This window comes from Lissotriton vulgaris, chromosome 10, assembly GCF_964263255.1.
Source record: "Lissotriton vulgaris chromosome 10, aLisVul1.2, whole genome shotgun sequence".
In the NCBI taxonomy this organism is placed as follows: Eukaryota; Metazoa; Chordata; class Amphibia; order Caudata; family Salamandridae; genus Lissotriton; species Lissotriton vulgaris.
In genome coordinates, this window is record NC_141698.1 from 1,018,860,488 (window position 1) to 1,018,883,916 (window position 23,429).

General features: G+C 45.0%; 1 protein-coding gene across 1 annotated transcript; it reads left to right on the plus strand.

Annotated features, from left to right (window-relative positions):
• The first annotated feature begins 1,846 nt into the window (after positions 1-1,846).
• LOC147689224 (uncharacterized) lies at positions 1,847-19,605 on the plus strand. The gene is made up of 9 exons (XM_086939899.1): positions 1,847-1,913; positions 2,556-2,669; positions 3,861-5,546; positions 6,288-6,387; positions 6,920-7,068; positions 9,155-9,267; positions 9,547-9,636; positions 10,779-10,901; positions 19,411-19,605. The coding sequence occupies exons 1-9, from the start codon at positions 1,847-1,849 to the stop codon at positions 19,603-19,605; spliced, it is 2,637 nt and encodes an 878-aa protein (XP_086796025.1).
• Positions 19,606-23,429: the final 3,824 nt, after the last annotated feature.

Here is a 23,429-nt window from a genome sequence, read left to right on the forward strand (position 1 = left end):
GAAAGTTTACCCCACCCTCTCTTTTAGAACGCATTAATTTGGACAAAGACATACAAGACTTTTTATGTCCCCACAACAAGGAAGATGAAATAGAGTTAATTTTCTTGAAACATTTCAAAGGGATAGAAAACGGTATGTTAGATATTGTAAATAGCACAATGGGAGAGAGCATCATCTTGATTGTATCTAATCTCCCCCACCATGATAGATATAGAGGATGCCATTTGCTAGTGAGAGTAGTCAATTTTTGTAAACAGTCATCCCTATAAGTGCAATGATCCCAGATGGGGGAAACACTCCCTAAGAAAATGTGAGATAAAGAGAAGGAGTGATTAGAGGAAAAAATCTTGTTAATTTGAGACCAAACTTGCCGCCAAAATTTATGAACATGGGAACAACTAAAAAGCATGTGGAAAAGATCTGCACATGGTAAGGAGCAGGACCAACACTTATCAGAAGCATCTGGGTATTGTTTACTAAGAACTAGTGGTGAAAATAATAAACAATTATAAATAAAAAATAGTGTTTGAGTAGTATTAGCAGCTCTGGAAGATCTACGAATCTTAAGCCATAATTTGTCCCGTAGCTCAATAGGCCAGGAGTGGAGACCAAAATATTTAATAGAGTTAGGGCTCCAAGTAAAGCCCGAAGCAGAGAAATCGTCCTTGAGAGTGAGTTTGGTAAGTGGCAAAATCTCACATTTATCCTTATTTAATTTGTAGCCAGATACTTGTGCAAATGAATTAACTTCATCCAAAAAAGCAGGGAGTATTGATGCATTTTAATGAATAATGAATATATAATTAAATGATCTATGTGTGTTTTAAAAATTCCTGTGGCACTACATTTGTTTGATTGTGGTGACTGAATGTGAGTGTATTTATTGTTTAAATAATCTAGCAAGGGGAATTCTTTAGATTGACTTGTTGCTTAAACACTGTCCCTTGTTTTGAGGGGTGTCTCTCTTTTTTCAAGCAGAAGAAAAGAGACCCTTTAATCGGACACTCCAGGATCCCATACACGGAAGGCTCTGTCCAGGTGAGTCCTATCTCTCTTTCTTATATCGGCCACTCACTGTACCTCCCTGTTGTGTAATTATTACATTATTTACGTTTCTGTTAGTCTAATCTTTATATGTTTCTAATTGTACACGCTTTGCGTGTAGTCTATTCCCCGTTCCTCGGTACAGGCGCTATGGTGCCTCGAGAGGCCTAGTTGGCACTACATTGCAATGAATAAACACAGAAATTAAATACGTTTTATTTTATATTCTCTCTGGGGAGATGCATTTCATTCCCCTTTAAACCGATGTATTTTTCTGTGGAAATCACGAGCACCTTCTCCCTCCCTTCCCCGTCTCTGCCCTGTCTCTGGAAATGTATTCCTGCCTGTCCCGGACACTGTCCTGTATGTGAGGTGTGACCCCTGCTGCTAAGGGTGCCCGTAGAAGCAGCTCGCGGGTGTGAAACCCCCCTCCATGTGTCGTACCACGCAGCGGGGGGGGGGGGGGGGGAGGGGGGGATGCAAGGCGCTGCCCTTTCGGGAAAATCCCACTGCCCCGTGAGTGACAGCGACTAGACACGCCCCCCGGGGACACTGCAGATAAAGAGCTGCTGGGCCGGGTGTGGAGTGAGACACCAGCGGTGACTGACCCGGGCGCACTCCAGCTACCCCAGCCTGACGGGCTCCAGATTCACCCACGCTCCGGACTCACTGCGGATTCAGCCCACACTCCAGACTCACTGCGGATTCAGCCCACACTCCAGACTCACTTCGGATTCAGCCCATACTCCAGACTCACTGCGGGTTCTGCCCAGACTCAATCCAGATTGTCTCCAGCCGCAGGATGCCGGAGCCAGGGAAGGCCCCAGAGCCCCTTCACTATTCCATTGGGATCTTGTCCATCTCTGCAGGTAGGACCCATACTGCCACTTTCGTCATGTTTGATGCCTTTATATAGCGCTAGGATCCGATTGAGGCAGGCAAGCGCTTGGTGAATGGAGAGTCCTGGGCTCTGTTTAGATGAGGTGTTGGGGAATCATATTAGTGTTGAGTTGTTTTCTGAGGCTTAAGAGAATGGTTTAGGATGGGTTAGGGCCAGGAGCCGGTAGAGCTGTCGAGAGTCAGTGACATGCTATCGTCACAACTCAGTGCGACTGACTGTTTCAGCTCCACCGGCCTTCGGAGCAGAAGCCTCTCAGGAAGTCTTGGGTCCCTTATAGCTCAGTTCATGTCTGAATACAGCCATGTAGGCGCTTTCTCCCAGTACCTCATCTGTGACCAATCATTATTGAATATTGGAATAATAAAGTGAACGGGTGTTTCCTGGGTTAAGGCGCGTGCTGCGGAGATCTGAAAGGAAAGGTGTGTGTTTGTGTCACGGATGTCTTTGCTGTGTATCCGGGCTCCTCCCAAGATGGAAGAGAGGCTGGTGTGAGTGTAAGTTATCATTTCGTGCCTGTCTCTGTGTTTCCAGACTCCCTCCTAAAGAGGGACCCTGGCAGGCGTGTGTTTTATTTATCTTTGAATCATGGCTGTCTTTGCTGTTCTTCCAGGCTCCCTCCTGCTGGCAGTGACGTCATACAGCTCCTCCAGAGCCACGCCCCTCATCCCCAGTACACCCCTGGGGGTCCTGCTGGTCATATTGGCAGCTCTGCTGGGATATACAGGTGAGATCACACGCGTGGGGTTCAGGGGAAGTAGAGAGGGAGGCACACGGCTGAGAATGCGCGACACAGTGCCTTAAACACACCATGATTGCTTCAATGCGCTTATGACATCTCAATATGGGAATGTAGTGCTTTAAACTTATGCTAGGCGAAGATGCCCAGAGAGGAAGCCTTCCCTCGCCCACCCTGTGGGAGGGCCTCGGGGTTATGAGTGAGAAGAGACCCCTTCTTTCGGATAATGATAGGAAAGTAAACCTTCGAAAAGCCTGGTGCCGGTTCTGGGGGTCAATGGTGGGTAAATAAAGTGCAGTCCAGGAATCAATAAAGCCTGACCCCGGCTCTGGCTGAGAGTTTGCAGAACTGGTGAGAACTATCGTCCAGGGAAGTCAGGAAGTTACACTGATGCTGATCTGAACCTTTTTCTTGTTCCATTTCTCGATCTTGTTTCCACCTCTGCTTTCTCCCTCGGACCCTCATTGTTCTCTTTCTTTTTCCTCACTTCCAATACTTTTATCATTCTTTTCTTTCAATGATTTTCTTTTCCCTCTTTAGTCACTTCTCCCCTCTGTCTCCCTCCCTCTCTCTATCTACTATATTTATCTCATTCCTCACACTACCCCCTTCCTTAAATTTGTGTTTTCATTTACTCAGTCTCTCTGCTTGTCATTCTCTCTCTCCTTTCTGCCGTGGCTCTTTTTATTCCTTGGCCACACTTTTCATTGTATAGTTTTCTTTAATTTTTAATTTACTTTTCCCTTCTCTCTTTCTTTATCTCCTCTCGTTGTTCCTCCTCTTTCTCTTCATCACTCATCCTTTCTCTTTTTCCATCCTCTCCCTTTTGTCTAATTTTCTTTCTTCCAGTATTTACCTCTCTCTTTTCCTACCTCCTTTCTTATTTTCTTCTCTCAATCCTCTTCTTAGCACGTTGTCTCTTGTTTCGTTGTCCAGTTCCCTTTTTTTTAGCTTAAATGTATGTCTCCCATCTCTCTTTCTCTGTGTCCTCTCACTCAATCCCTTTCAATCCTCTAATTTTCCCTCCATTCAGCTTTCTTTCTCTTTAAACCTACCTTTCCTATACTAACTTCTTCCTTTCAAATCTTTCACTCTCTTTCCCATCTCTACATTGTCACCTACTTGTGTCTCTAATTTTCTTTCTTCCTATATTTACTTCTCCTTTCTTCTCTCCCGCAGGAGTCCGCAGGAGCCGTGGTCCTGTCCCCTTGTTTGCGTCCTTCTGCCTGACGGTCTCAGCGCTATGGTGCTCTAAGGGAGTGATCCATATCATGGACGGGCAGGGGGTCCTCAGCGGGTCCCTTGATCTTCGTAATGCCATGGTCCCTGGCCTTGCAGCCTTCACCCTGGGACTGCTCATCATCAGTCTGGTGGCCGTCCTTCAGAAGGAGGCTGCCCTCGCCATGATGGCGTTGGCCATCTCGCTCTCCGCTGCCCATGAAACCGCCACATACTATGACAGTAGCTTTGGTGCCTCGGCGGTGGCTTCTAACCACCTCCTCGTCTGTCTCGTTGGGGCGTACTTTGGTGGAGGGAGGCTCCTTCATATACTTACAGGGAAGTTGGTCACCCTCCCTGGCACAGTTCTGGCTACGGCTAAAGCCATCCCCCAGGGCTCACCCATGACCGCCAGCAGCAACGACCTGGTCATCATTGGGCTGATCTTGAATATGGTGTCCGCCAGCGTCTTTGGGTGCAGGGTCCTGGGAGTGACCACCAGTCTCTTTGTGGGGCAGGTGCCTTGGCTTTGGATGGCGGGGGTCTTCCAGATTGGGGTCTGCATCCTGTCCTATCGATGCTTGGATACCCTGGCGGCCACCTTCTTTGGCTTCACCTCCATCCTGCGGTTCGCTGAAGGGTATTCCTTGCTCTACCAGTTCTGGCAGGCCACTGAACCCATTTTCCCTGTCCCATTACTGGTGGTCTTTCTGCTCCTGTTCATGGTCTTGGCTGTATTCATGGCTGGTAGGAGCCTGGTGGATGGGCTGTATCCATTGTTTTATGTGACCTACTGCATCGCTTTGGCTTCACGTCCCACTGGATTCTTCCATGGTGGATCACAAGGAGTGAATGTGGCTATCTACGTGGCTTCAGCACTTATGACCCTCATTAAACTTTACAACATGAAAGCGGCCACCAAGATTCCAACAGGAGAGGGGATTGTTAAGAGCCTGTTCACACCTATTAGCATTTTCAAGTTACGTCAAGAAAAAGACCTGCATGTTCCTTACCTCGGCTATTCTAAGTATGCGGATGGAGAGGTGCTTGGCCACGCAGGCAGCATTTTGGCCGCCTTTGCAATCACTATGTCTGTGGACCCAACAGACGCACGTGCCACTGTCGTCCTACCGTGGGTGGTGGTAGCTGGAGGGCTTCTGAAATGTGTCTGTGGCTCTGTGGCCTTCTCGCGTGGTAAGACCCTTGAGAGCAGCACCTTTATTCTTTATGGAGTTATGTGGATCATCTGGGGTCTCACCAGGTACGGTGGCCTCTACGGCCCCACGAGGGGCTTCCACGTGGCTGTGGGCATCATCTGCTTCATGCTCTTGAATGGGTTCATTATTTTCTGCACGCTGTTCCTAAGCAAAGCCTGGTTCCTGTATTGCCTCACCTTTGAACTCATCCTCATCAGTTTTCTATTGGACGCCGTCGCAGCCCTCCCAGTTGGGTATGACATTGCTGTCACCATCATCTTTGGCCTGGTCAGCTTCTACTGCTTCCTGGCTGGGCTGGTCAGTGACACCTTTGAAGAACCCCAGCTGCCCATGGGCCGCCCACTTCTGCAGCTCCAGGGGCATGGGGGTGGAGCCTCCAAGTGCCCCCACCTTCCTGCCAGGAGGGCCACATCCGTCAAGCAGATCGCAGGTAAGGAGATTCTGGGGGAAAATCCTTTTTTTTTTTAATGTTGGGAAATTTAAAATTCTACTAATTTGATTACAGTTATGTCTGCAATTTTTAAATGTTTCCATTCTTAGTTTAACAAAGTTGTACATTGTTTACTGCTGAACTTTGTCCGGAAAGACTTAGTGAAAACATGATTTTACCAGCAGAAAAATTTCTCCTTGGCAAAAATAAGACTTCTATTTTACCTCCAAGTCACATATTGAATCCTTAATAACATAAGTCATATTATAGTTTGTACTTCTTTGTTATATCCATATTTTTTCGGGGTTTGGTTGAAAAAATGATGCTGAAATTAGTATATTTCCACATCCATTTAACCGATAAATATGCACTTATGGTTGAATGTCTGCCAGGGTTCAGTGCTGTGAACACTTCAGAAGATAAATCAGTGCATTATGTGAAAATATGTGAATTTCAGTATCAAAGTTGTGCATATCTACTGCTGTTAAAGCCTTTTACTAAAATTCCTTTCTTTTTGAACCCCCTTATCTATCAATCCACACATCTATTGACCTGGCAGTCATGGCAAACAGGGTTTAGAATTACTCAAAAGCGCCCCAATTTCAGTTTTGATCCACATTTAAAAATAAATACATGCAAAAAAATAAATGTTTTCTGTCTGCATTTATCTGCAAAAATCAGTAAAAACGGAAAACAGGGTGCCTTACCTATAATCATGGGGTTCTTGCTCTTCTGTTGCAGAAATCATGAAGGATGGAGGAATCTGTGGTGTCCCCACAGACACGGTGTATGCGGTGGTGGGAGCCTGTAACCGTCCGGCGGCCGTGGAGAAGGTGTACAGGTGAGTGTTATCTTCACAGCCCTTATTTTCAATAAATAGTGAATATTTTAGATTGATGAATTCTTATAACAATGAGAACCACAGAATGAAACAGCCAAACACCAATTACATTGAGGAAACCCTAGAAAGAAACAACAATATACCAAGAGCAGAGAACCCCTGGAAAAGAAGCAACAACAAACAAGTAACCTTAGACACTTCTGTAAAGAAGAAACCAAATGTCCTTATAAAACTGAGAACAGACCAGCAGTACTATCCCTCTTTCTGCACCTCTTGGGGCATGTGAACAACCCCTAAAAACCAGGATTCATTTTGCGACAAGTGAAAAGGACCAGTGTCTTGCTCTATATGACTGTATAAATCGTTCAGTCTTAAGATGGAGGGTAGATCTCATAATAAATGTTCCTTTTTCCATCATCATGTCCCTGCTGGTGGTCTGAGATTGGCCAGAATCTCAACTCTGGATCCTCCAATCCCAGTGAGATGGATCTCTTCCCTTCACTCAGTTGACCTCTGTCTTGTTTCCTTCCAGGACAAAGCTGAAGCCCAAGGACGCCCCCATGTCCATCTGGATCTCGACCTTGAAGCAGCTGGAGCCGGCTAGACACCTGTTCAGCCCTCTGCTCTGGGACTTCATGCAGGCGGCCTGGCCTTCGCAGATGAGCCTGGTCATACCAAGAGGTGAGCAGGAGATCTCTATTTGAGAGCACAAGAAGACCAGCAGATCCCAGTTCATGACCACAAACAAGGGGGAAAGATGAGAAAAGTAACACCCATCATCTGGATACAAACCTACCACACACATTAATTGTGACTGCAGACTAGGACCCGGTCCCACCCACCCCAGGCTTCAATGCTTCATGTGTACACACAGACCATACATGCTCTTCAGCTTACATGTAGGATTGTTTCCATGTTCCCTCATGTACTGTTTCTTTACCGCTCCTGTTGCAAACATTCACCACAAATTCCGAGTGTGATCTGACCCGTTACATTAGAGTCGCCTGTCCTGCCAACACCTGTGCTTTATCCTTCACATGTCTATAGGGAGGAGGCCCCTACATTGCCTGATCCATGTATATAGGACAAGCACCAACATACTGCCTGCTCTGTGAATCTAAGGAGGATCTTTAGTGATTATTTGGATCTTGGGCGCTCCTGTAAATATTCTGGTCCATAACTGCAGAGGAAGAGCACTGCCCGCTCACTGACCTGTATCCTTCTCTACAGGGTCTGACCCTCTCCATTATCTGCCCTCACCCATAGGAAGAGCACTGCCCGCTCACTGACCTGTATCCTTCTCTACAGGGTCTGAGCCTCTCCATTATATACCCCCACCCATAGGATGAACACTGTCCGTTCACTGACCTGTATCTTTCTCTACAGGGTCTGAGCCTCTCCATTATCTGCCCGCACTCATAGGATGAACACTGTCCACTAGCTGACCTGTATCTTTCTCTACAGGGTCTGAGCCTCTCCATTATCTGCCCCCACTCATAGGATGAACACTGTCCACTAGCTGACCTGTATCTTTCTCTACAGGGTCTGAGCCTCTCCATTATCAGGCCCCACTCATAGGATGAGCACTGCCCGCTCACTGACCTGTATCTTTCTCTACAGGGTCTGAGCCTCTCTCCATTATCTGACCCCACTCATAGGATGAGCACTGTCCGTTCACGACCTGTATCTTTCTCTACAGGATCTGAGCCTCTTCATTGTCTGACCCCACCCATAGGAAGAGCACCGCCCACTCACTTACCTGTATCTTTCTCTACAGGGAGTGAACCTCTCCATTATCTGACCCCATCCATAGGATGAACACTGTCCCCTCACTAACCTGTATCTTTGTCTACAGGGAGTGAACCTTTCCTTCATCAGACCCGCCTGTGGGAAGTGCACACTTTGCTGTCTGTATCTTGTATAGATGAAAGTTTCTCTTCATCATCTGACCCACACCTATAAGGTGACATCTTTACACTGCCTGACATATCCCAATAGGGATACTCTCCATTATCAGAGACCCCTCTACAGGGTGAATATTGTCCTTTGCACGCTTTTTGCCTATAAGGAGATGTTAGTTCATCACCTGACCCTTCCTACCTATAGTGCGAGCACCTGTGTAGTTTGAAGGCTGGTAATATAGAGGCTCCGAGCCACAGGAGCGTTGAATATTGGCTTCAAACAATGAGCTGAACAGCAGCAGGGCACGTGGTGAGTTTAGTGCACACCATAGGATCCTCCTGCGGCTTGGGAGGAGAGGGGCGCTCTTGTGAGCGCGCAGGAGAGGGCCACGTTCGACTGGTGCGTAGTCACTCACAGTGACTGCATGGGATTGGGGTATTACCAAGGGTACCCCCTCACTTTACCAGAGTTTTTTGTGTATTTCTCCATCATGCAGGACTCACATCAGTGGTTAGTTTTTTAAGTGGAGGGGCCCATAGCTTTCCTGAATGGTGGGGTTTAGCAAATACCAAGGCTGTCTGACCTTGTTCCTCCTCATGCCTGTTCCTCCCACAGCCCTGCACTTCTTGTCTCTTAATCTCATTTTGAACTTTCTTCATCCTTGCTTTCATTGTCGCTGTTTTCCTTTCTTTCACTTCTTCCTTATTTCTCTCTTTTCTGCCTTTGTCCTCTTGCTCTGAGGTCCAAGTTTGATGACGAAATAAAAAAACTGCAGTCCCCAAACATGAGTGCAGGTGCCTTTCAATGGCAGACACCTGCCCAAAATAAGCCCTGCTCACACCTTTCTGTCTTCTTGAACCCACAGGCGAGTGGCTGCAGTGCTTCGGACTGGAGGACTCCGCTAAGTACATTGGCACCGCAGAGAGCATCGCCATCAGGATCCCGGATTGTTCTGTGACCACATCCCTGATTGACCTGGTGAGTTGTCCGGTGGTAGCGGGATGCCAGCACTGCCCGGGCATGGCTGGCACTGTTCTGCCACCAGTGATGAGCATGGCTTCCAGTCTGCTGCACCCTTTGTGGGGGCGTGAGTGGCACTGAGCTGCTAGTCCTGCTCAAGCATGGGTGGTGTACATCAGCATACATTTAAGATATGTAAACACATCTCTCTATATCTGGGGAGGGTGAGGGGGACAATGCTTTGTGCCCAATGAAAGTGAGTTGAATCTCCTACTCTGTTTCTTTGTGTCTCACCAGGTTGGGCCCATTGTGGTATCATCAGCCAATCCGAGCGGAGAAGCCGACACCACTCACCACAACCAAGTGTACGCCAAGATGGGAGACAAGGTAAGTACCATTACAAGCACAAGAGGTGTATCTGAGGACACTGTGTCCAGAACCCAGAGTCCTGATAGACCAAGAAGTCTTCTGCGTGGCCTGCATTGAACAGACAACATTTACCAGGGATAGCCCATGTGCACTGTCAATTATCCTGATGAAAGTTAGTTTTTCTAGATAGTTCTGATTTAGTAACTAATATTTGGTAGTTTTTTTGCCAAATATACACTGGATAAAGTCTGGATAAATTTTACAAATGTGATTCGGTTAAAAAAACTTAAAATTGCTCCATGGGACTAGGTGACCGGTGACAACTTAGTTTACCGACTGCAAAGCATTTCAAAATGATGTGATGGTCCCTCTTCTATATCTAGGGAAGATCCCAGAGTGGGATGTTGAAGGTGTGTGCAGCATGAGTGGGGGATCCCAGAGGAGCATGTTGAAGGTGTGCGCAGCATGCGTGGGGGATCCCAGAGTAGGATGTTGAAGGTATGCGCAGCATGTGTGGGGGATCCCAGAGGAGCATGTTGAAGGTGTGCTCAGCATGTGTGGGGAATCCCAGAGTAGGATGTTGAAGGTATGCGCAGCATGTGTGGGGGATCCCAGAGTAGGATGTTGAAGGTATGTGCAGCATGTGTGGGGAATCCCAGAGTAGGATGTTGAAGGTGTGCGCAGCATGTGTGGGGGATTACAGAGTAGGATGTTGAAGGTTTTCGCTGCATGTGTGGGGGATTCCAGAGGAGGATGTTGAAGTTGTGCGCAGCATGCATGGGGGATCCCAGAGTAGGATGTTGAAGGTGTGCGCAGCATGTGTGGGGGATCCCAGAGTAGTATGTTGAAGGTGTGCGCAGCATGTGTGGGGGATCCCAGAGTAGGATGTTGAAGGTGTCTGCAGCATGCGTGGGGAATCCCAGAGTAGGATGTTGAAGGTGTGTGCTGCTGCATGTGTGGGGGATCCCAGAGTAGGATGTTGACTCTGGACAATAGCTTGCTTAATCTTCCTGACGGCTTCCAGCACTGGGAAACCTACGGGTAGCTGTGCGCTTTACAAATGGAGGATTATTATAGTTTTAGTATCCATGGAAGCCCCGCAGCTGCCTGTGTGATGGGAGTCTGTGGGCGGTGATCTCACGTGTGTCTTTGCTCCTCAGGTGGACGGAGTCCTCTGCAATGGGCCTTCTCCAGAGAACATCGCTTCCACCATCGTCAACTGCACCAAGATCGACAGTGGGACCATCGGGTTCTTCAGGATAGGAACGGTGCCCAAATCCCACGTAAGTAGAGTGCGTGTATGTGTGTGTGTGTGTGTGCTTTGCATCTGTGAGTCTCTGTGTGTGGTTGTGTGTTTGTTTGTCCCTTTGTGAGCATGTGTGTGTGTAGTGTCATCCAGTGGCAAATACAAGGAAGGCAACTGATCACGTGCTCTTGGACATTGGAAAAGAGAGTGGAAAGGAGAGAGAGAGAAAGAGAGAGAGAGAGAGAGAGAAGGAGACAGAGAGAGAGACAGAGAGAGAGCGAGAGAGTGTGTCTGTGGAGCCTAGGATGTTGGATGTCCAGGGGCAGAGGTTTGCATGTGGAGTTACAGGAGTACAATCACAAGAAGGATGTTTGAATATAAAGGGAGGAAGCAAACCTGAAGATTGGAGTTCTCAGGGGCCATATTTAAGGACATTTCTCACTCCAGTTTGATGCCACACACAAAGCTGCTGATAGAGTAAAATGTGGAAGCCCCAGAGAAGAAATTGTGGGGCATAAACATGTCAGGAGAGGAGTCATGTCATGTCAAGAGTATGTGTTTGAAGTAGAGTCTAGTTGAGCATATCCAAGAAGGCAGTAAATTCAGAGAGGGGACTAGTGCATAGATGGCCGAGGTGAGCTTGTGAGAAAGTGTTATTCATAGCATTTAAAAAGTAGTTAAAATATCACTCAGGTTCAGGTTCAGAAAGCTTTATTCGGTTTGCATAGTACAACCATAAAAGCGACAATAGACAAAAAAAGGTATACATGCAATTACATAAAATTGTAAAATACAAAATTATTATTATTTACTAATGGCATATTTATCTAAGCATTCATTTCCAAGCAATTGATAGCACTTGAAGGGAAACATTATTAATAAATATTTAAAAAGGAAAATATGGATAGCAGCTATTTCTTTTTTTTTTTTTTTATTTTAACTGTTTTTTATTTGCATCAAAGAATCACATGTACAATAATAAACAATTCATTTTTCAATATTGAAACACAAACAAAAATAAGGAGATAGCAATGTTACATAATTACCATTAAATAAGCATAAGAAAAAACATTCGGCAAAATTGTGATTTGAAAAACATCTATTAAGACATAAAAAGGCCCCATACTCTGTCAATTTTTCGCTTAGCCTGCCCTCCTCTTGAATCTGCAATGGCGGATTCCATACTATAGATTTCATTTACTAATCTCCACCATTCAAGAACTGTTGGTGGATTTTTTTCAATCCAAACTCTAGCAATAATTAGCCTTCCACAAGTAATTAGAACATTTAGCAGATCTTTAAACCTTTCCCCCCCATTGATGCCTACACACACATCTATACTTGAAAATAAGAAAGGTTGCTCCAGCCTCTCAGTGATAACCTTAGTTATTCCTTCCCAATATTCCTTGAGGCAAGGGCAAGTAAAAAACATGTGAACAATGTCAGCCCCCCTCAAATCACATTTAGGGCATTTCGTTTTATCTGAAAGCGTATTATTCGTTGACCATTTAAGTATCCTGTCAGGCGTGTAATATAATTGGCATATTGTTTTGAACATCTGCAGTTTTAAGCCGGAAGATATCACTGTTGTATTTAGGCTTGTGAATGTTTTAGCAATCAACTCTGAAGAGATATTAATGGCTAGTTTCCTATTCCATTTTTCTGTTAAACTGGTAACATCACTAATCTTGAGATCAGAGAAAAGCTTATAACCCACACTAATGATAGATTTATCATCATCCCTATAAATGCAGTCCCAAATCTCAGATTCTAGAATTATAGTAAGTTCTATTTTATTCACCAGGTAATCTCTGATCTGATAGTACTTAAACCTCGCTATTTCTGGCAAGTTGAAGCATAGTTTCATTTTATCAAAAGCCATAAAACCACGATTATCAAATAAATCCCCCAGAAGTCTAATACCAGAGTTTAAGAACACTTGACAGGCGGTATCATGAAAAATAATAGGTAAGCCGGGGTTGCCCCAAACAGGTGTTTGACTATGAAATAGAGAGGTATTACATTTAGCCATAATAGATCGCCAAATGCTCATAGTATCCTTTATGGTCTTGAATTTTACCCTTTTAAAATAATTGGGGTCATTCATCCTATACACAAACATGTTGGCATCTAGTCCTAATAAAAACTTGTGAAAGTATGTGCAGTTCTCCAAAACAGCTAAGCTACGGATCCGAGACATAAATGCTGACCAATAGTATAATTTGAAATCCGGAAATAACAATCCTCCTTGACAAAAGGGAAGTTTAAGTAATGACAAAGCACGCCGGGCCTTTTTGTACCCCCATATAAAGCTGCTAATTATACCTTCTAATCTAGAAAAGAAGGAGTTATTGACCCGTAGAGGGATAGTGCGGAATAGATATAAGAATTTGGGCAAGATTTTCATTTTAACTAAATTTATTCGACCAATGATATTGATAGGAAGTTTATGCCATTTCTTGAGTAGCATAGCAGTTTCTTTTAATAAAGGTTCATAATTCAATCTTATTATGGAATCAATATCTGCACAAATTTTAACACCTAGATAGGTGGCTATATTGCTAATTCCAGGGACAGGGGGAGTGGCTTGATAGTTCATGACTACTTGGGTTTTGGTGGTATTTAGTTTGTAGCCTGAGACTGAGCCGTAAATGCCAGCTTCTTTTAATATGCCTTTCATAGTCTTAGTAACGTCTGGGGTGAAGACAGCTATATCGTCAGCATAGACCGTAATATCCAATTTCTCTAAACCGTTAAAAAAAGGACAAATTAAAGTTTGTTGTTGTAAAGCAATTAAAAAGGGCTCTATTGCAAGAGCAAAAAGTAATGGCGATAAGGGGCACCCTTGCCTTGTCCCTCTTTTAATGGGAAACATTGAGGAGCATTTTCCCATATATGAAACCTTACCCATCGAATTATCATATAAAGATTGTATCCATCGTAAGTGTTTTCCTTTAATACCGAATGCTTGTAATACGGCCCACAAAAAACCCCACCCCACCCGGTCAAAAGCTTTTTCAGCATCTAGTAAGATCATGCCGAGTGGGGTGTGTTTAATCCGCGCCGCATCAAAGGCTGATATAGCCATGTTAATGTGTGCTGAGGTGTCTCGTTTAGGAATGAATCCATGTTGTTGGGGAGAGACAAGTTGAGACATAAATGGAGCTAATCTAGTAGCCAGTATTTTAGCAAAGATTTTGGCATCACTGTTAATAAGGGAGATAGGCCTATAAGATCCCCTCTCTTGTGGTGTTTTTCCTTTTTTTAAAAAGAAAATAATTTGGGTCAGATTCCATGATCTGGGTGCTTGTTGTCCATTACCAATAGCACTGATCACATCGACAAATAATGGTAATAGTTCGTCAGTGCAAAATTTATACATTTCCAAGGGGATAAGATCTTCCCCAACCGCTTTACCCATTGCCAGAGTTTTAATTGCACCCCTCACTTCTAAAGGCGTGATATCAGCCTCTAATTGAGCCGATTGGTCTAAATCTAAGCTCTTAACTTTATTAGTATCAATATACTTCTTAATACTGTCATCTAAAATAACATCTTCCGGTGTATAGAGAGATTGATAGAAAGAAGCAAACTGTTGTAGAATTGATTTTGAATCGCAAAATAGTTGATTATTGTCCCCTTTAATTTCTTTAACCATATTAATGGAGCGATCTTCCGCAACTTTGTAAGCCAGCAATTTCCCGCTTTTGTCTCCATTTTCATACTGTTCCATATGATACTTTCTAAGTTTATTAATACTTTTATCCCTCAAAAGTTTTTTAATTGTTGCTTTAAGTTCAATTAATTTGAGATTTAGAGCTTCTAGATTTGAAGCATTGTTACATATGGCATCAGATATCTGGAGTTCGATATCCCTTATTTCATTTAACCTTTGCTGATTAACAGTTCGAAGTTCTTTGTTTTGCCGCCATATGTATTGTTGGGTGAATCCCCGTACACTAGCTTTGCATGCATCCCAGACTATCCATGGTAAGCTTGATTGTCTATTAATATCAATAAATTCTTTTATATGCTCCCTAAGCTGATTTATGAACATAGTGTCAGAGAATAAGTAGCGTGGGAAGGAGAAAGAGCGAGTAGGATTCTCCTCTGTTATAAGTGTAAATGTTATAGATATCGGATTATGATCAGATGTCACCCTTGGATATATGTCCATGAAACATTTACATTTCTCAAGAATCAAACCTGATGCCCAAATCATATCAATGCGTGTGCACACCTTATGAGCCGCTGAATAAAAGGTGTATCCACCTGTATCAGGATATAAAGATCTCCATACATCTTTTAAAAGATGAATTGCTGCCAAATCCAAGATTGCAGCCCTAGTTTTCCTCATCCTATGAAATGCATTTTTTCTTGTGCTATCCAATTTATAATTCATTATACAATTAAAATCACCTAACACAATTATCTCACCCCTCCAACCCAGTAACTCCATATTAATTTGGTCTATGATTAAAGGTTCATCCTGATTAGAGGCATAAACTCCACATATTGTAAGTTTGAGATTTTCTAACTTTAACTGCGCTATCGCCCATCTCCCCGCTTTATCGGTTAAAGTCTTAACTACGTCACATTTCAGCCCTTTATGCTTTAAAATCGCTACTCCCCTAATAGAAGCATTAAATTCTGTACTTACTATTAGATCAAACCCAAATTGTTTAAAATATTTTTTGTCTTTATAGGCAATGTGTGTCTCAGTTAGGACTACTATTTGTGGGCTATACATCCTGAGTTCCTCATAGACCAGCCGGCGCTTAGTTTTATTGTTTAATCCTGAAACATTCCACGTTAAACACTTTATTAAATGCATCCTAAATTATATATTGCTTTCCTTAAGTAACCTATGTAACCAAAAAAAAATAATCGCAATCAATGTCTTGTGAAGCATTTTAGTTTTTTCTTTGTCATTTTTGTGATCTTTGATGCAATTTTTACCCCCAACCAAAATTACCCATACCCTGCCCCACACTCTGGTCTTACCTCCCCCCACCCCCACCCCGTGTTTACCTGTGGATCCTCCCTCCCTGTTGACTGCCGTTCACTTGGCAGTAGGTGGGTGGAAAAAACGCTAATCGGGTCCAGGTATTATAATTAATCCGTGCAATACAGTCCCATACAGTCTAGCATGTATTCTCAATATCCCACTTTTGGTTATTTCAATATCAAATAAACATTAATTCATGCCCTCCAAAACATTAGTATACATAATGAGAAGCTAGAGGGAAAAGAAAGAGAAAGATTTTTACACCAATATTTACTTCTCAGTATGCTTAAGTTCAATCAATCCATCATTTCCCAGTTTTCCAGGAGGTAATTGCTTTTTCAACCTCGGCTGCATCAAAGAAGAAGTATGAGTGACCATTTTTAATCACTTTAAGCTTAGCAGGCTCTTGCAAATAAGCTTGAAATCCAAGTTCTTTAATCGGGTCTATAAACTGTTTTAGTTTCCACCTTTTCTCTAATGATAGTTTGCTTAGATCTGATCTCACAAAAAAGGTGACTGACTCAATAGTGACTGGGGTATTAGGCCGTGCTTTCAAAGAGATGGCCTGCCGCAGCAGAAAATTGCCAATGTAAATCAAAATGGGTCTTGGAAATTTCCCGCTCTTATCTCTCTGGAATAGGGGTAAACGATGCGCCCGTTGGATCTGAGAGTCCCAGTCCCAATCAGAAAGGTCAGGGAAAGCCTTCTGAAACAAATGGGTAATGTATGCCCTCGGATCCGCCCCCTCTGCTCCTTCCGCAATACCAAAGACACGGAGATTCTGCCTCCTATTCCTATTTTCCAAGTCCTCGAGTTTGGCCTGCATCTGGGTTATTTGTGAGTCATGCCTATTCAACTCTGCTTCAGCGTATTGTGATCTCTCTTCCGTAGTGACCACTCTCTGCTGCAATTCTTCAATGTCCTGTGACACCGCTCCCAGTTTACACGCCATCTCCTGTAGAGAAATTTGAGTTCGGCTATTATCCTCTCTCATTTGCTGATAATGAGTTTTAGCCTCTTGTTTTTGTTCATTTAAGAGGTGTAGGATTGTCTGAAAAGAGGCAGTCACTTCGCCCTGCGGTATCCATTCAGTAGCCCCGGTGGGAGAGGTTAAAGTATTGTCACCCATACACACAGCTAGAATAGGTTCACCTAACAGGGTCCTAGCAACCTCAGGAGTAGTGGCCTTCGGCGTTTCGCAAATGTCACCACTTAGGCTAATGCTGATATCATTGTTATCAATTGGCCCAGAAGCAGAAATCGAGGCAATATTATCATCAGTAAGCTTCAAGATGGAAACAGAAGACTGAGGCTGTGACTGATCCGTGATGCTTGCTTCAATACCGGCTCCTGCTCCAGTGCTAGTATCCGTTGATTTTTCCGTGAGAGTAGGCTGGGTAGGACTGGGTGGAGCATCCCCTTTTGTTTTATCAGAGGAAACAGTGATTACATCATTGGGACTATTGCCAGACAGACGTAAAGCCATGGTTTTCACGCCTCCTTTAGCCTGCACCCACTGTCTGATAGGGCTATTTTCAGCGATAGCCTTCAGTGCAATTGACTTCGATTTGCCTGCCATTTTAGCCAGCTTATTCTTGTTTTTCCCCTTGGGTTTTTTGGATACCGTTTTATTTTTATCATTAGTCAGACCTAAAGGTGTGTTACTCCCCTGCTCATTGACATCCACGTATTCCTCATCTGTCTCACTTATATCAACGTTGACCTCATTCTCAATTCCTTCCGTTTCAACAGCCTCCCCAGTACTGCTTTTATCAAGTAAAGCACTAGTAGTATTAGTAATGGCTTTGGGATTTTTAGCATAAATGTCAGTACATTTTGAAGACTGGGGTGTCCCAGGGTCGCTATGAAGGGCAGGAGTACTGCTAATATTTACTGTTGGGGTGGCGGTAGTGCTCATGTTGGGATATAGATCAGCAGTATTGTCCATTACCACAGTGTTAGCGGACAGTATCCCATTATTACCCTGAGCTGCTGCTGAGATATCAACAGTATCTGTATTAGTGGTATTTTGAGAAGACTCCGTGGGGTCTCTTAAATTGCTCTGCTCTCTTACCACCCCATCAGCCGCATTGCCTCCCTCCTGTCCCTTATCCGCTGTAACTGTACCTTGTGCTTTTCCTCCATTACTACCCGCTTCTGCTGTTGCCACTTCTGTCGCTTCCGCCGCTACTGTGCCAGTACCTGCTTCATCCAATATCTCCTGCCCGGTGTTCTGCGTCCATCTCGGCGCCGTGTCCGTGGTGTTTTTCTTGCTTGTAAGGATCTCGTTAATAGCTGTAACTGACAGAGAAACCGCCGCTGCTCCTCCTCTCCCGCTCGCTGTGGTGTTGCGCGTTGTCCGTGTGGGAGGTTTCGGCGCCATCCTGCTGACGCTCGCTCTCTCCGGTTGGACTGCTGCCGGTGCTGTGGGGGAACGCAGACCTGACCAGCGGATCACTGCTGAGGCTGAAGTCGATCCAAGCCTAATCCGCGTTACCAGGTTTAACCAGCCTCGCCAGGATTTTGCTATGAATCGCTGCTGCTGCTGCTGCTGTGGTAACTCGTTTATTACGGTAGGTTTTCCGGTAACAGTGAGGGAAAGTAGCTTTTGCAAACGGCTCCGGACTTGCCGTATTCTCCACATACCCCGCTGTTCACGATTGTTGCTGAAGTCTTCGGGTAAGGTTCTACGTTGTCACTCACAGGTCACTGCTGTAGCTGTATTGGGATATAGCGTTCAAAAGCGCAGTTGCTGCTCTGAACCTGGACCCGACTGCATTAGCGCTTCCACTCCCGGCGGTGTCAATCCGCCATCTTGGATCACTCCTTCCACTCGGATAGCAGCTATTTCATTAAAACATTGTACTAAAACAGTATCCTAGCTAAACATGTTTACCAAGAATTTTTCTAAAGTGACATGTGCATAAAGAGAGCTAAAATGTATAACAGTACAATGCATGATATGCATATTCATTTTCTCATGCAGAATGACAAAGGCAAGTGAAAACCAATTCCGCTATAATGTTGGCGTCACAAACTAGACTTAGTACCCCAACTATATACACATGGATGAAAACTAGCGTATACTTTTCCTAAAAATACCAGTTGTAAGTTGTTACAAAACTATTGATTTCCTGGCTGCTCTACATTTTAATATAAATAAGGCGACCCGGAAACAAATATCTATATTCTCGAGAGCACACAATAAATTCATTGCATCCACTGTTTTACGTACATTATATTTATTATAAAATGTCACTCATAATTACTCTGACATTATGAAAATGTCACACATAGCAATCTGAAACCTTGGCAGATATGCATTAGTTTCTTAGAAGAACAGACATAAGATTACTGCAGCCCTCACGTCCAGTCACAGCTCTGATTACAGCCTGAACGCACTGTCGGAGAGTGGAAGATTCCATTCCAACTCTCTCTAAGGGGGAGGCCTGCAGTCAGTAATACTTTGTCCAGACCCCCTGGTGGTGAAGTCATGGCATTGCTCCTGCAGTAATGGCGCCGGTATCTCTCATTACAGGTGCTGCAGCTGTTCAAGCAGATCCAGATGAAGCACAGCTCCGATCTTGTCTCCAGCGCCGTCACCGAGGTCCCCTTTGAGCCACCATACTCGTCCAGTTCCATCACAGAGCACACGCTGCCCAAGAGCTCCGAGGACCCTTCCCAGCAGTCCTACGTCAATGGAGGATTCAGCATGGAGGATGAGAAGTTGTGATGGACTTGTCTGGGGAGAGTACCACCTAGTGGCGCAGGAAGGGTGCCCGTGACTCTAGTCAAAGCAAGGAGAAAGGACTCCCTACCCTATGACAGGGTTGTACAACACAGAACACAGTCATCCTGGGATGCAGTGGAACCTGAAAAAGCTGGCGCCTTTAATAAAAATGCAAAAAACCTTTACCATCTTGGACGAGTATTCCAAAGTCATAGATCACTGCAAAGTCTTAGATGGCAGAGACCTCGCCCGGCTCGAGAGGGTTCACCCAATCTCTTGTGTTTGATATTGCACACCTGTTCTAAAACTCTTTATTTAATATGTTCTTTATTGCATTCTTGAGATTGTTTCAATGTGTACATCATCCTATTGTGAAGGTTTTCAAAACATCTGTATTTTATTTATCAATGTATTTATTTATTTTTTGTATTTTGTATATGAATAAACTCAAGTCTAAACTTATGTTATTTACGTTTTTTTTCTCCAAATCAGGCGATCAGTTCAATCTTGCATCCAATTCGCAAGCTAAATAAAGCCATTTTACATCCTAAAAAAATCCTCTTCATAGCACTTAACCGACTGGGCGCTATAGTTTGAGTAGTGAGGAGTGGTGGAGCCCAATCCCACTAAGGGCAGAGTTTGATTCTGGTTCATCGCATGACAGACTGCAACCCCCCCTGAGGATTCATTTCACACACGTAGCTCACTGAATCGTACCTTGGCGCTGTAGCTCAGCTGTGGTTGGATTGGTTCTGCCCGCTCACTTACAATCGGACAGGTGGTCTGAGTTCTTATTTGGGAACACTCTGGGTTCCCTTTATTGGCATCAGAGTGCAGTGGGGGCACCATCGGGGGGCCTTTACTAACCAGAAGCACAGATCAGACAGCGCCTCCGCCTGAATCTTTACATAAGAACTGTGCACGACCCTCACACAACCACGAACGTGCTCCCCCATCAGTGGAGAAGTGTGGCTCAATGGTTAGAGCGGCAGACCCTGATGCAGAGGTCTAGCCCGGGACCAGGGTTCAATTCCCCACCTCGGCGAGTCTTGGGCTCAAAATTCCACGGACCTGATAATTCTCGCCTCGGTGCCTACTCCAATCATGGAGTCCCACTCTGCAACTCTGGGCAATAGCTTGCTTAATCTCCACAACGCTAAGGATGCCTGGCTTCCACCTTGGGGGTGCCAAGCGCCTTGAGAACCTTTCGGGTGAGTAGTGTGCTATACAAGTATCAATTTATTTATCAGTCGGAGGTCACTACAGTGCAAACATATGGCACAGATCCCTCTGAATGTGGACTTCGATGCCCGATTCACAAAACACTTTATAAGTCAGCGCCCGCAGGCTCCGGCCTTGCATAACAAAGTGTTGAGATTTAGACAGGCTTCAAGTCTCTGAAAACCTTCGTGAATTGTGAATTCCGTCTACACAAAGGCATTTGTGCATGCATACTTGTAGATGGTGTAAAATTACACATAAGGGAAAACATTGCATTTGTGTAGTTTGTTTATACAATAAAACAATAAAGCAATTCAATTAAAGCAACAATAAAAATATGATTATGGAGCAAACACTGATCTTTGTTTCTCACTCAACGTCTGAGCACCTAAATCTAGCTCCTACTTCACAGGTGTGTTGGGCGAGGCACACTCTCACCCTAATGAAGTGTATGTGTTGGAGTCTCTAAATCCAGGCGCTAGGGTTACTTGGTTGGCCCCAGTAAGAATTAAAAGATCCCAGACACATAATAGGTAAATTAGTCTGTGCCAAGGGCGAAGCAACATGTATCTGATAGAATATGTCCTCTGGAAAAAGACATCGAAAATCCTTTCGAAATTACACCAAGTTTGAATGCTCATCACTTTCCCTCTGACAGTTAATAGCCCCTTAAAATTCTATTATGAATGCATCTCTAATATACTCCAGGCTTCTCCCAATACAAATCTAAGTTTTGCTCAAATATGCCAAAGTTTTCCCAATTACATAACGCTGAGTCTTGTTAATATGATGATCAAGGCGCTAGCCTGTCCCCGGGGCTGCTCAGCTGTGCGAGACTTAAGGATGCTCCTCACAGTGCCAGGGGTCTGCTCACAGTGCCAGGTGTCTTCTCACAGTGCCAGGGGTCTGCTCACAGTGCCATGGGTCTGCTCACATCGCCAGGGGTCTGCTCACAGCGCCAGGGGTCTTCTCACAGTGCCAGGGGTCTGCTCACAGTGCCTGGGGTCTGCTCACATCGCCAGGGGTCTGCTCACGGTGCTAAGGGTCTGCTGACAGCGCCAGGTGTCTGCTCACAGGGCCAGGAGTCTCATCGCATCAACAGGGGGTCTGCTGACAGTGCCAGGTGTCTTCTCACAGGGCTTGGGGTCAGCACATAGTACCAGGGGTCAATTCACAGTTCCAGGGGTCTGCTCACAGTTCCAGGGGTCTGCTCACACGGCCAGGAGTCGCTCACAGTGCCTGGGGTCTGCTCACAGTGCCAGGGGTCTGCTCACAGCGGTAGGGGTCTGCTCACAGCGCTAGGGGTCTGCTCACAGTGTCAGGGGTCTGCTCACAGCGCCAGGGGTCTGCTCACAGTGCCTGGGGTCTGCTCACAGTGCCTGGGGTCTGCTCACAGTGCCTGGGGTCTGCTCACAGTGTCAGGGGTCTGCTCACAGCGCTAGGGGTCTGCTCACAGTGTCAGGGGTCTGCTCACAGCGCCAGGGGTCTGCTCACAGTGCCAGGGGTCTGCTCACAGTGCCAGGGGTCCGCTCACGGTGCTATTGCAGCATTGCATAAACACACACTACGCCTCACTGCGATCAGACACCTCTCTGAGCCAAGACTCTGCAAACAGTTGTTGTCCTCTGCGTACCCGACCAGCAACAATGACAGCAGCCCGGCCGAAGCTGAAAGCGGGAGGCACCGGATCCTTGCACTTGTGGTCAAAAAGTTGTTGTAATGCAGGCAATGAAATAAATATCAAACTTCTGATGAGAATAACACTTTATTTACTTACTCTCGCTGGTCTGCGTCACTCACAATAAACAGGCGCTCAGCTTTGAATCGTCCCGAGCATAGGGGCAGCTTTACAAGTCCCATGCGCCACTTTTGCATCACTTTTCCCATGTTACAAGTGACGCAAAAGTGGCGCATGGGGCTTGTAAATATGCCCCATAATGTTCTCAGAGGAACCAATCTTGCCGCTAGAGCAGGGGAAACACAGGAACAATGAAAAAAAATTATAGAATAAATGGATATATTTCAACACAGCATATATAGCATTATAATAAAAAAGAGCTCTCAACAATCCAATGTTCTAATTACTTACATGAACTTTCAGTCAACCCCATTTATTCATTGGTCTGCTGTGTCAATCATGTTTTTCTTCTGCCCACTACAACATAGAGCGTGGTGTAGGAGAGTAGGATCTGCTTACTTTGCTCACCCCCACTTTTTGCTGAGCTTCACTGGTTTATCGACTTTAGTCTGGCTGTGGCCCTGCTAATCAGGACCCCAGCCTAGTTGTTCTCTCTCTAAATTGATATCCTGTACATTAGGCACACATCAGATTGGTTACTGGGTTACCCTTGTGAGTCCCTAGTATATTTTTTACCTTAGGTACCAAGGGCATAGGTACCCCAGAGGTCTACCAGGGGCTGAAGCATGTATTATGCCACCCCTGGGAAGCCTTCCAAAATGGCACCACAAGTCTGCACTTGCAGCCTGGGTAAGGTGGTGTAAGCACCCCTTACTGAGATATAGTATACCTATATCTACCTTTAAAAACAAATATACATATAAACCTATACGTTACTCCTATGGTAGGCCTTGACAATCCTGAAGGC

Bases quoted from the DNA above. Each gene is read 5' to 3' on its own strand.
- LOC147689224 (XM_086939899.1), top strand. From the start codon at position 1,847: ATGCCGGAGCCAGGGAAGGCCCCAGAGCCCCTTCACTATTCCATTGGG. The intron at 2,670-3,860 runs GTGAGATCACAC...TCTCTCCCGCAG, and splicing joins AGCTCTGCTGGGATATACAG to GAGTCCGCAGGAGCCGTGGT. The intron at 5,547-6,287 runs GTAAGGAGATTC...CTTCTGTTGCAG, and splicing joins ATCCGTCAAGCAGATCGCAG to AAATCATGAAGGATGGAGGA.